Source organism: Orcinus orca, chromosome 17 (assembly GCF_937001465.1).
Source record: "Orcinus orca chromosome 17, mOrcOrc1.1, whole genome shotgun sequence".
NCBI classification, from domain to species: domain Eukaryota; kingdom Metazoa; phylum Chordata; class Mammalia; order Artiodactyla; family Delphinidae; genus Orcinus; species Orcinus orca.
In genome coordinates, this window is record NC_064575.1 from 62,383,204 (window position 1) to 62,397,092 (window position 13,889).

The window sequence follows — 13,889 nt, forward strand, 5'->3', positions numbered from 1 at the left end:
ATATATATATTACACTCAATTTTTCAAGGACAATTTCAAACAGTGCCAGACGAAATAGAAATGCCTAGATGATACCAACCATGATAACTGAGCACAAAAAAGCCACTTGTTGTGAAATCACTGTGGAATTTGATTAGAATCTGATTTGAAGTGCTATAGACTGATTCCAAAGCAGTATTGCCACTGAATTGCCCGATCTGAGGTGAGTTTTGGTCTGGTCCATCCCTATAGGAGAGACACAGAGCAGGGAGGGGAGAAAGGGAGAGTGAGATTGATTTTTTTGGAAAGTTTCACACAAAGTTTAATGAAAGTATTACATATGAGATGATAAAGATGCAGTGGATGAAATAATCAACGAGTGCCAAATCATATTGGTATATATTTATTTAGGTGATAACATATTTAAAAAGATCACATTTTTACCCAAAAGAAATGTACCCATATTAGCTGTAATCAATTAAATTGTCTTTGGTTTCCTGACCACAACCCAGATCTTCCCAAATGCTTGAAGTTTGCCTTCCTTTTATTTTCTTCAAAATAATCTTGAGAACCATAGACTGTTAAATTTAGAATGAATTTTAGAAGTCACATGGTAGTTCAATTAACCAATTGTCAATAATTAATTCAGCTATTTTATTTTTAGTTTAAATAGAGATGCTTTAATTAACAGGATAATAATAATACAAATATAATATTTTATGATGAATTATTATGACAGAAATTCAGTAGTTGTATTAAATAACTTATTGGAATATAGGCTTTTAAATTTCACTAGTTCTGTATATAGAGAACTTTCTTACCTTAAACTTACTCTAATTTAATTCCCAGGTTTTGCACATTACTTTAATAACAAATTTAAATCATTTTTTCACCCATAAAGTTTTTGTTCTACGTGTTTAGCTACTTCATGGGCAAATAAGCTAAAATCTATTTCTCTTGTTTGTCTCATTCTGCAAAACACACACTGTCACCTTCAGTTACACCAGTTCAAACATCAGATGGCAATTTGTACAGAGGACTGTGAAATATTTTCATTCCTTCCTTGTTTCACTGCTACATACAGTTGAATCAATCAATAACAATGGTCTTGGCTTACCATACAGTAATAAAATCATAGATTGGTTCTGTTTGAAGAACAGTAAAATTGATGTAGATTCCATTCCCAGGGGGTACTTTTACAAGCCAAAAACAGTCTTGAAAGTTTGGGTATTCATCAGGATATCCAGGAGAGTAAATGGTGCCATTCATTGCAGTTATATTCCCTCCGCAAAGAGCTACAGAAAAAAACACAAAACAAAATATTTAAGTAGAATCGCAATAAACTGATTATAAAGAAAAAGGTAAACATTTCATACCTCTTAAACAGTATAAAAGACATCTGTGTTATGTTTTTACCACAGTTAAGGTATGTAAAATGAAGCTGGAAACCATGAATCAAACAGTGAGCTTTTATTTATTTTTCAGCATGAGGTATGCTACATAGTTATTCACTATCACTAGATTAGTAAATTGCACTGTTTTCTCTTCTTTCAAATACTTTATCCATATATACACTGTTCAACTTTTGTCTTATATCATGTATAAATATAAGGCCTTATAAAGAGGTTCAAGCCATTTTTATTTATAAGGGTTTTTTTTTTTCTTTAGAAGAAATGAGCCCAAATTCAGTAGTAGTATCTGGGTTACTGGTTTATATGAATGATTACTAAACAAACACAGATGCACTCACACAGACATCACACAGAAGAAGCTCTGAAGTGTTAACAAACTTTACTTTCGCATCCAGTGAAGAAGGTTAAGTCTCCTGCCAATAATGACAAAACCAGTTATTCATTATGAAGCCTTAGGTCTTTGATCTGGGTACTAACTATAATTCTACAACTAAAAGAAAAACTGTATATTTAGCATGCTATTTGAAGAGGAAAACAAACAAGAAAAGAGTACCAAATCAAGAATTATTAAACATAGATGATATCACCTAAAAGACAGCTTCAATTTAGAAGCATACCTTCACACCTTGGAAGTGGATGATTCCAATTGCGACTCACTCCATGAAGGCAAGTGAGAGCTGAATTTCCAATCAACGTGTAACCAGGGAAACATTCAAATGAAATGGTTTGCCCCACAGTAAAATCATTGCCGATTACAAAACCATTTCGAAATGGGCGTGGATCAGGACAGCTTTGCAACTGATAGGCTGGAAAAGGTAAAAAGAAAGTTTTTCCTTTTTGAATTTCGAAAGACCAAAGAATATTATTTACAACCTGCAAAATAGATGTAGTGCTGCTTGCAGTTGATTATAAATAGTAATTCAGTTTTATAATAAATGATGTCAGTGTATGATATGAACTTCTTATGTATAATTTTCATATTAAATTTTTAGTACAATTTATTAAGATGCATTGTTTTTTCTCCCACTTATGAAATCTATCTAAATTATAAGTTTTAGTGAAAATGTAAATTACCCTATAGCCATAATTTTAATCAAACATATTCTGATCCCTTTACCTATAATGCAACTGCTTCCTGGTTCACTGTATGTACATAAAATAAAATAAATATATGTGTAAGCCTAATTCTGAGCCTTTTTTAACCTTTTTTTAGCTAATTTTTCCTCTAAAAGAAACAAACCACACTCTCTATTGAGTTTCTCCAAAGAAGTTATTTAACAATATAAAGTATTAGGAAACAAATTTCCTTCTAATATAAATTTTGCACTTCAGTTATCATGATATTTTTGGCACTGTAGTGTAACTGTTTATTTGTTCATACTACTGTTGTTCTACATTCTGCATGAGATCAAAGTTCCTGTTTTTTTATCATTGTATCTTAAAAGGCTTGCTTATTGCCTTTCACATAGTAGGTCCTTAATAAACATTGCTGAATAAATCTTGAACCTATAAACAGTACATGTACTCATATAGCATTAATATTTGAGACTTTATTTTTAAGAAGCTCAAAATCATATTATAATTAATAAAATTTAAATTACCAGCAGAGACTATTTTGCTACTGACCATTAAATTCCTTTTATAAAAAACTTTTTTTATTTTTTAGTAATTCCAAAGTTACACAAAGGTTCTAAGATTAGTAAGAACTCCAGTATGCCTTCAGCCACGTTTTCCAATTGTTAACTCTGACACATTTTCTTCATCATTCTCTCTTCCTCCCCCCACCCACCCCCGTCTATATATACATATATATATACATATATATATATGTATGTGTGAACACACTTTTTTCTTTCCAAATTAGTTGAGAATAAGTTGACCCATCACTGCTATTTCATAAAGAAAAGGATACTTCTATGTAAACACAAAATTGAGAAATTAACGTTGAGACCATTAAATTCTAAATTCCCCAAATCAAAAACTTATATTTAAAGCTGAATAAGCTACCATAAGTTGCTTATTAAAATATTACTCTAATTTTTAAATTAAAGGTTTCAGAATTAATGAGCAGTCTTTTTAAGATATTTAGTGCTTTTATTCTAATTTTTTTCATTTGAATTAATATTCCACAAACAAAATATATCAAAACCAAAAGAATCATGTCAATTGAAGACAAACGTATATCATTTGATCATTAGGAGTTGGGATATATTATTCTATGAAACAAACACTTTCAATTTTCACTCACATGTAAAAGATAATTTTTTTCCAGTTTTATTGAAATAGATATAGCACTGCATGAATTTAAGGTATACAATAAAATGATTTGATTTAGATGTATTGTGAAATGATCACAATACGTTTAGTTAGCTAGATAATCTTGAATAGGGTAAGACTCATAGACAAATGTATGATCCTGTGATATTTTATATAACATTTCACCTTTCTATGCTATTTAGTTTAATAAGGATGAATAAGAAATAGATTTTAAATGTTCAGGAGAAAGTTCCCATCCTAATATCATATATAATACAGGGCTTAACAAACCCAATAACGTTGCCAGTAATAACGTTAACTTTGGAACCAAGTTCTTTAGTAGAAGGGTACACTTAATTGTATACTATGCATTTTTCCAAAATTCAGAATGTTTTTAAGGTCTAATCGCAAAATCATCTAAAAATAACATTGCTTCTGTGAATCTGTATCAATTAACCTATATCTCAAAAAAATGTCATTAGCTCAATGATATAAATTCAGTAAAAGAAGATACAGTTTTAAAATTCAGTGTACTTGTGTCAATCAAGATGGCTGTGTGGGAAGATGCGGAGTTAGCATCTCCCCACAACTAGGGTGCCTGCCTGCTGCTGATGGGGGACTCTGAGGCCCAAGGAGATAGGAGGAACCCCCAAGTGAACCAGTTGGACATGGGGGGACTGAGGGGGGAGAAGAAGTGGAGGCCAGACAGGATTGGCACCCCTGAGGCCAGGGAGATCAGAAGAAGCAGGTGGGAGGACTCTCTGGGAAGGGTGGGAGAGGAGCAGTGGGCGATCACCTGGCCCACTCAGGCTGGGGAGCCTGTTGAGCATCCAAGCCGGTACCCCCCCTCTAAAGCCCCCTCCAGGCCACGTGGGTCCTTGGGGGCATAGGAGGGAGGCTGGGGACATTCTTAGAAGAAGGCAGGAGGAGCCATCCAGGAGGAGTGGGAGAGGAGCAGAGGGCGATTGCCCCGCCCACTCAGGCCCAGGGAGCCTGCTGAGCTCTCAGGCCCATCCTCAGCCCTCCAAAGCCCCCTCCAGGTTGTGTTGGTCCTTGGGGACATAGGAAGGAGGCTGAGTGGAGAGCACAAGAGGCAGGCAGGAGGGGCCCTCTGGGAAGAATGGAAGAGGGATGGAGGGCAATTACCCCCACCCACTTGGCCCAGGGAGCCTGCTGAGCTCCCAGGCTGGTCCCCTGCCCTCCACAGCCATCGCCCCCGCCCCCCTGGCCACATTTGTCCTGGGGGTGTAGGAGGGAGGCTGGGGAGATCAGGAGAGGCAGGCAGGAGGGTCCCTCCTAGACTGGAGGAGCAACAGAGGAGAGGAGAGCATTTGCCCTGCCCACTTGAGCCCGGGAAGCCTTCTGGGCTCTCAGGTGAGGTTCCCTGTCCTCTGAGACCAGGAGTGGGCAGCACATCTGGGTCCCTTCTGTTCCTTGAGCCTAAGCCTCACCCCCCACTGCCCCCAGGGCCTATCCAGCCCTGTGGGTCCTAAGCATAGGCCCACCCACCGCCCAAACCTTGCCCTTGCTTAGGCCCCACCCTGCACAGCCAAGACCTTCCCCTCTGCCTTTTTTTTCTTTCTTTTCCCTCCTCGTCTTTTTTACTATTGTGGTACTGATGTACATTCTGGATGTTGATTCATCTATATTTTTATTTTTATATTCATTCTAAAACATCTGTTAGTTTCCTAGTCTAATTTTATTTTTTATTTTGTTATCGTTCTCTCTTTTTTTTTTTTTGCCACCCCATGCAGCTTGCAGGATCTTGGTCCACGAGCTGGGGTCATGCCAAAGCTCCTGCAGCAGGAACTCTGAGTCTGAACTGCTGGACTAACAGAGAACCTCAGATGCCAGGAAATATTCATCAGAGTGAGGTCTCATGGAGCTCCTCATCTCAGCACCAAGACCCAGCTCTACCCAATAGCCTACAAACTGCAGTGTTGGAAGACTCAGGCCAAACAACCAGTAAGACAGGAACACAATGCCACTCATAAAAAAAGAAAAAAGAGACAGCAAAAAAATATGTCATAGATGAAGGAGCAAGGTAAAAACCTACAAGACCAAATAAATGAAGAGGAAATAGGCAATCCACATGAAAAAGAATTAAGAGTAAGGATAGTAAAGATGATCCAGAATCTCAGAAGTAGACTGGAGGCACAGATTGAGAAAATAAAAGAAATGTTTAACAAAGATCTAGAAGAACTAAAGAACAAATGAACAGAGATTAACAACACAATAACTGAAATGAAAAATACAGTAGAAGGAATCAATAACAGAAAAACTGAGGCAGAAGAATGAATAAATGAGCTGGAAGACAAAATGGTGGAAATAATTCCTGATGAGCAGAATGAAGAAAAAAAGAATGAAAAGAATTGAAGACAATCTCCGAGACTTCTGGGACAACACTGAACGCACCAATATTCGAATTATAGGGGTACCACAAGAAGAACAGAAAAATAAAGGGTCTGAGGAAATATTTGAAAAGATTATAGTCTAAAACATTCCTAACATGGGAAAGGAAATAGTCACCCAAGTCCAGGAAGCACAGAGAGTCCCATACAGGATAAACCCTAGGAAAAACATACCAAGACACATATTAATCAAACTAACAAAAATTAAGTTCAAAGAAAAAATATTAAAAGCAGCAAGGGAAAAACAAAAAATAACATACAAAGGAATCCCCATAAGGTTATCAGCTGAGTTTTCAGCAGGAACTCTGCAGGCCAGAAGGGAGTGGAAGGATATAAAGTGATGAAAGAGAAAAACCTACAACCAAGATTACTCTACCCAGCAAGGATCTCATTCAGATTCGATGGAGAAGTCAAAAGCTTTACAGACAAGCAAAAGCTAAGAGAATTCAGCACCACCAACCCAGCTTTATAACAAATGCTAAAGAAACTTCTCTAGGTGGGAAACACAAGTAAAGAAAAAGACCCACAAAAACAAACCCAAAGCAATTAAGAAAATGGTAATAGGAACATACATATCGATAATAACCTTGAATGTAAATGGATTAAATGCCCCAACCAAAAGACACAGACTGGCTGAATGGATACGAAAACAAGACCCATATATATGCTGTCTACAAGAGACCCACTTCAGACCTAGGGAAGCATACAGACTGAAAGTGAGGGGATGGAAAAAGATATTCCATGCAAATGGAAATCAAAAGAAAGGTGTAGTAGCAATATTTGTATCAGATAAAATAGACTTTAAAATAAAGACTGTTACAAGAGATAAGGAGGGACACTACATAATGATCAAAGGATCAATCCAAGAAGAAAATATAACAATTATAAATGTTTATGCACCCAACATAGGAGACTTAAATAAATAAGGCAAATGTAAACAACCATGAAAGGAGAAATCGACGGTAACACAATAATAGTAAGGGACTTGCAAACCCCACTTACACCAATGGACAGATCACCCAAAGAGAAAATAAATAAGGAAACACAAGCTTTAAATGACATATTAAACAAGATGGACTTAATTGATATTTATAGGACATTCCATCCAAAAACAACAGAATACACTTTCTTCTCAAGTGCACATGAAAGAATCTCCAGGATAGATCACATCTTGGGTCACAAATCAAGCCTCAGAAAATTTAAGAAAATTGAAATCATATCAAGCATCTTTTCTGACCAAAACACTATGGGATTGGAAATCAATTACAGGAAAAAAGATGGTAAAAAACACAAATACATGGAGGTTAAACAGTGAGCTACTAAATAACCAAGAGATCACTGAAGAATCAAAGAAGAAAATAAAAATACATGGAAACAAATCACAACGAAAACATGACGACCCAAAACCTATGGGAATCAGCAAAGCAGTTCTAAGAGGGAAGTTTATAGCAATTCAATCTCACCTCAAGAAACAAGAAAAATATCGAATAAACAACCTACCCCAAATTTAAAACAACTAGAGACAGAAGAACAAAGAAAACCCAAAGTCAGTAGAAGGAAAGAAATCATAAAGATCTGAGCAGAAATAAATTAAATAGAAATGAAGAAAGCAATAGCAAAGATCAATAAAACTAAAAGTTGGTTCTTTGAGAAGATAAACAAAATTGATAAACCCTTAGCCAGACTCATCAAGAAAAAAAGGGAGAAGACGCAAATCAATAAAATTAGAAATGAAAAAGGAGAAATCACAACTCACACTGCAGATATACAAAGCATTATAAGAGACTCCTATAAAAAACTATATGCCAAAAAAATGGACAACCACAAAGAAATGGACAATTTTCCAAGATTGAACCAGGAAGAATTAGAAAATATAAACAGACCTATCACAAGTAATGAAATTGAAACCATAATTAAAAATCTTTCAACAAACAAAAGCCCAGGACCAGATGGCTTCACAGGTGAATTCTATCAAATATGTAGAGAAGAGTTAACATTGATACTTCTCAAACTCTTCCAAAAAATTTCAGAGGGAGAAACACTCCCAAATTCATTCTATGAAGCCACCATTCCACTGATACCAAAACTAGAAAAAGATATCACAAAAAAAGAAAATTATAGACCAATATCACTGATGAACAGAGATGCAAAAATCCTGAACGAAATACAGCAAACAGAATCCAACAACAATCAAACACTACGATCAAGTGGGATTTATCCCAGGGATGCAAGGATTATTCTGTATATGCAAATTAATCAATGTGATACACCACATTAACAAATTAAGGAATAAAAACTATATGATCATCTCAATAGATGAAGAAAAGGCTTCTGAAAAAATTCAACACCGATTTGTGATAAAAACTCTCCAGAAAATGGGCATAGAGAGAACCTACCTCAACATAATAAACGCCATATATGACAAACCCACAGCAAACATCATACTCAATGGTGAAAAACTGAAAGCATTTCCACTAAGATCAGGAACAAGACAAGGATGTCCAGTCTCACCACTCTTATTCAACATAGTTTTGGAAGTCCTAGCCACAGCAATCAGAGAAGAAAAAGAAATAAAAGGAATATAAATTGGAAAAGAACAGGTAAAACAGTCACTGTTTGCTGATGACATGATACTGTACATAGAAAATCCTGAATATGCCACCAGAAAACTACTAGAACTAATCAATGAATTTGGTAAGGTTGCAGTATTCAAAATTAATGCAAACAAACCTCTGGCATTCCTATACACCAATAATGAAAAATCAGAAAGAGAAATTAAGGAAACACTTCCATTTACCATTGCAACAAAAAGAATAAAATACCTTGGAATAAACCTGCCTAAGGAGGCAAAAGACTTGTACTCAGAAAACTATAAAACGCTGATGAAAGAAATCAAATATGACATAAACAGATGGAGAAATACACCATGTTCTTGGATTGGAAGAATCAATATTGTGAAAATGACTATACTACCCAAAGCAATCTACAGATTCAATGCCATCCCTATCAAACTACCAATGGCACTCTTCAAAGAATTAGAACAAAAAATTTTACAATTCATGTGGAAACACAAAAGACCCTGAATAGTTAAAGCAATCTTGAGAAAGAAAAACAGCTTGAGGAATCAGGCTCCCCAACTTCAAAATACACCACAAAGCTACAGTAATCAAGACAGTATGGTACTGGCACAAAAACAGAAATATAGATCAATGGTACAGGATAGAATGCCCAGAGATAAACGTATGCACATACAATCACCTAATTTATGACAAAGGAGGCAAGAATATACAATGGAGAAAAGACAGCCTCTTCAATAAGTGGTGCTGGGAAAACTGGAGAGCTACATGTAAAAGAATGAAATTAGAACACTCCCTAACACCATACACAAAAATAAACTACAAATGGATTAAACACTTAAATGTAAGACCAGATACTATAAAACTCTTAGAGGAAAACACAGGAAAAACATTCTTTGACATAAAACAGAACAAGATTTTTTTTACCCACCTCCTAGAGTAATGGAAATAAAAACAAAAATAAACAAATGGGACTTTATTAAACTTAAAAGCTTTTGCACAGCAAAGGAAATCATAAACAAGACAAAAAGACAACCCTCAGAATGTGAGAAAATACTTGCAAATAAAACAACAAAGGATCATTTTCCAAAATATACAAATAGCTCATGGAGCTTCATATGAAAAAAACAAACAATCCACTGAAAAATTGGGCGGAAGACCCAAAAAGACATTTCACCAAGGAAGACATACAGATGGCCAAGAGGCACATGAAAAGATGCTCAACATCACTAATTACTAGAGAAATGCAAATCAAAACTACAATGAGGTATCACCTCATGCCAGTCAGAATGGCTATGATCAAAAAATCTAGGAACAATAAATGCTGGAAAGGGTGTGGAGAAAAGGGAACCCTCCTGCACTGTTGGTGGGAATGTAACTTGATATAACCACTATGGAAAACAGTATTGAGGTTCCTTAAAAAACTAAAATTAGAACAACCATATGACCCAGAAATCCCACTACTGGGCATATAATACACCCTGAGAAAACCATAATTCAAAAAGAGACATATACCACAATGTTCTTTGCAGCACTATTTACAATAGCCAGGACATAGAACCAACCTAAGTGTCCATCGACAGATTAATGGATAAAGAACATGTGGCACATATTTACAATGGAATATTACTCAGCCATAAAAAGGAATGAAATTGAGCTATTTGTAGTGAGGTGGATGGATCTAGAGACTGTCATACAGAGTGAAGTAAGTCAGGAAGAGAAAAACAAATACTGTATGCTAACGCATATATGTGGAATCTAAAAAAAAAAGAAATGGTACTGATGAACCTAGTTGCAGGGCAGGAATAAAGAGGTAGACATAGAGAATGGACTTGAGGACATGGGGTGGGAGGGGGAAGCTGGGGCGAAGTGAGAGTAGCATCCACATATATACACTACCGAATGTAAAATAGTTGGTTGGTGGGAAGCAGCAGCATAGCACAGGGAGATCAGCTCGGTGCTTTTCGATGACCTAGAGGGGTGGGATAGCGAAGATGGGAGGGAACCTCAAGAGGGAGGGGATATGACGACATGTGTATGCATATGGCTGATTCACTTTGTTGTGCAACAGAAACTAACACAGTATTGTGAAGCAATTATACTCCAATAAAGATCTATTTAAAAAAATAAATAGAATAAAGAACTAGTGAAAAAATAATATAAAATTCAGTGTAATTCTCAAATAATATCTAGTGATCCTTGTAATACATTGTGGCACATGTCAATAATATTAATACAGCATTATATCAATAACAGTAACAAATGCTATATCTTTTAGGATTTTATTATGGAAATAGTGAATCTTTTTTCAAGGGCACATTGCCTGAGAAATATAGTTAATAAAGTTCAAAAAAAAAAGACAACAACAAAAAAAATAAAGTTCTGATTCTAATTTTACCTCATTCAAATAAGAATATTGCCCTGAGAGGTTGAGGGAATTTGACGGCATAGAAAAGAAGATGAAGTCAGGTTCATCAAGCCCTGTGCACTTGCTAGAGAAGGACCACATAGATAGCTCTGAGTCCTCCAGCAGCAAAAAAGAAACTCAGTCAGTTCCCCAACAATTTTTGAAATAATTAGTTTCCTTGGGAACACGGTTAATTTTGAACCAAGAGGTTACAAAAATTATTCCTATTTTATGTAAAGGATGATGTGTGATATGCTGCTCTTAAATTATGTATGCAAGCATAATACAAACTGTAATCATTTTAGACCCATGTAGTTGGATGTTACAATGTCTATTTTAACTACTCTTAAATTTCCTTTTGTGTATATACTTTTATTCAGCAAATATTTATTGTGCTCTTACTCTTCTAGGCACTTGAGATACATCAATGAACAACACAAAGATGACTGCTGTGGTGGAGCTCACATCCAAAAGTATCACATACTCGTAAATCAACTATACCTCAATAAAAAATAATTTAATTTATTTATATATATAATTAATTATATAATAATTATATTATAATTATTATATTATAATTTAATTATAATAAAATACTTTTAATTTAAAATTAAAAAAACCAAAAATATCACATACTCATTAAATCCTTAATAGTTAGTGCAGATACATAATCAAAGTTTAAGTTAATTTTGATTAAATATTACAGTCATTGGAACTGCATTGTTTGTGTAAAATATCATCATAACTTTAAATATTTAATTTTAAATCTTAGACTTTTAAGATCTGAAATAGTATAGTAAAAATAGCTAAACTGCACTAAATATTTACTAATGATATACATCACGATAAATATTTTACATTCATTTTATCATATAAAGTTCAAAACAACTTATCTGAGAGGTACTATTACTAACACCATTATGAAAATGAAGAAATGGACTTGTGCCCTAGGCCACTTAAGACTGAACGTAGAGAATCAGCATTTAAGCCTAGGTCTCCCAGCTGTATATTTCAAAGGGATGAAAATCATGCTCAAGGTCATGCAGCAGTTTTATACTAGAAATAGGCCTAATATGATTGTCAAATTATTTATTTTATATTCTCATAGCAATAGAATGGTATCAAGGAAGGTTATGTTATTCTTTCATTATAAAGTAAAAGAAAATAACTTTACATATAGTAGATGAGTACCACAATATATCTTTTCAATATACTTATTCTAGTATAAAAGCAGAGATAAATCTTGCCTATCCACCATGCCTTGCTTGGCTGCCTTGCCTTGACTTGCTTAATTTGACTGTGTATTAAAATTAATTCAATCCTTTTTTCATGGTTAGAATTTGTAAGGCCTCAGAAAGACATCATTTCCCCCTATATAGTTGACTGAAAATAGCATTATTTAAAACTCTACCTAACTGAAGCTTGCTTTGATTTAGGTTCCTTTTTTTTCTAAAACACAATATAGAAAATGCTTAGAGTTAGATCGTTAATAGCTGTTTGGAGGCTAAAAAGCTTTCATATTTTTATTATTCCTCTCACCTTGGTATACAATGTGGAACCCTTGTTTGTTTTGTGAATAGTCACTGTGAAAATACAAGCTGGTTTCATGGGTCGTGCTAAATAGGGAAGATGATATTTGAGGACCACTAAGTCGGCCAATAACAGTACTAGTTTCTGCAGATCCACTTCTTACTTCCAAATAATCATGTATGGTTTCTGTAGAAAAATTTACAAACTGAAGATGCACACCTAAGGAAGAAAAACAAACATAATGCTACTCTATGTTTTTTACCAAATTAAATGCACACATATACACAAACACATGCTCGCATTAATGTGCTTAAGATACGTTTCCATTTAAGTTGAGAGGCAAACTCTCAAGATCTGGGCCATGGGTCTGCTGTCTGCCCAGGGCAATTAGCTGTGCTATAGTTGAAAGTAACAGAATACTGTTCTCAAATGCCCACTATTTGTCACATGGGAAAATCTCATTTTACTACATTGTCACCATAGCAAAACTAATCAAGAAAGTGGCTTTCTTGCTCTTTAATACCATTTAAAACTGTATCAACCAATTTTTAAAGATGAAAAGCCACTCAATAATTTGTATTTTGTAAAAGGGCAATTTGAAGCCAAAATATGACTGCAAAGTTTTATATATTAACATAATCAGATTTCACGACTGTGTTAGAAATTAGTCATATACAGGGGATAAATTAACTTCTCCAAAATATCATTTTTAAGCATGTAATTTTCAGCGTGCTCTTTTAGTATTTTCTCATCAGAAGATAAAGCCAAATTTTATGTAATATTCCCAATAAAATCTAGAGGTTATTGCTATATGCTATCATATTACAAAATAGTCTTAATATCTTTATAAACATAACTAGAATATGAGGTAGTTAAATATCTCTGGGATGGAGAAAAATAAAATAAAACCTCTATTGAGGTATGTTTCCTTAATTCAATTAATATTTGATTTTTACTGAATTTGATGTTTTTTTTCCACAACTACCATTCTGCAAATTGTTAGTAATAAAATCTGACATTTATTGTGTTTTCTTTTTGCTAGGCACTGTTTTAAGTTTTTATACATGCTAACTTATTTAATGCTCATAGTTACAAGAATGAGGAAACTGAGGCACAGAGAAGCTAAATAATATGCTGTTTACACAACATCCTAAAAGAGGTGAAATTCAAACGCAGACATTCTGGCTCCTGAGCTCTTGCTCTTAATAACTAGTGAGGTTCTCAAGTGAAGTCATATTTTGTTCCTGGAAAAAGAGTTCCATGGAAATTTGCTGTTACATTGAAAAAGAGTTCCATGAACAAATAAATTTGGGAATTA

General features: G+C 34.7%; 1 protein-coding gene across 1 annotated transcript in view; it reads right to left on the reverse strand.

Annotated features, from left to right (window-relative positions):
• CSMD3 (CUB and Sushi multiple domains 3) overlaps positions 1 to 13,889 on the reverse strand; it is a 1,064,314-nt gene that overhangs the window by 107,011 nt on the left and 943,414 nt on the right. Inside the window, exons 42-45 of the mRNA XM_004265377.3 lie at positions 12,581 to 12,790; positions 2,009 to 2,197; positions 1,097 to 1,274; positions 80 to 225 (exon numbers count right to left, since the gene is read on the reverse strand). Of these exons, the coding sequence (XP_004265425.1) occupies positions 80 to 225; positions 1,097 to 1,274; positions 2,009 to 2,197; positions 12,581 to 12,790 (723 nt within the window). The remainder of the gene's footprint in view (positions 1 to 79; positions 226 to 1,096; positions 1,275 to 2,008; positions 2,198 to 12,580; positions 12,791 to 13,889) is intronic.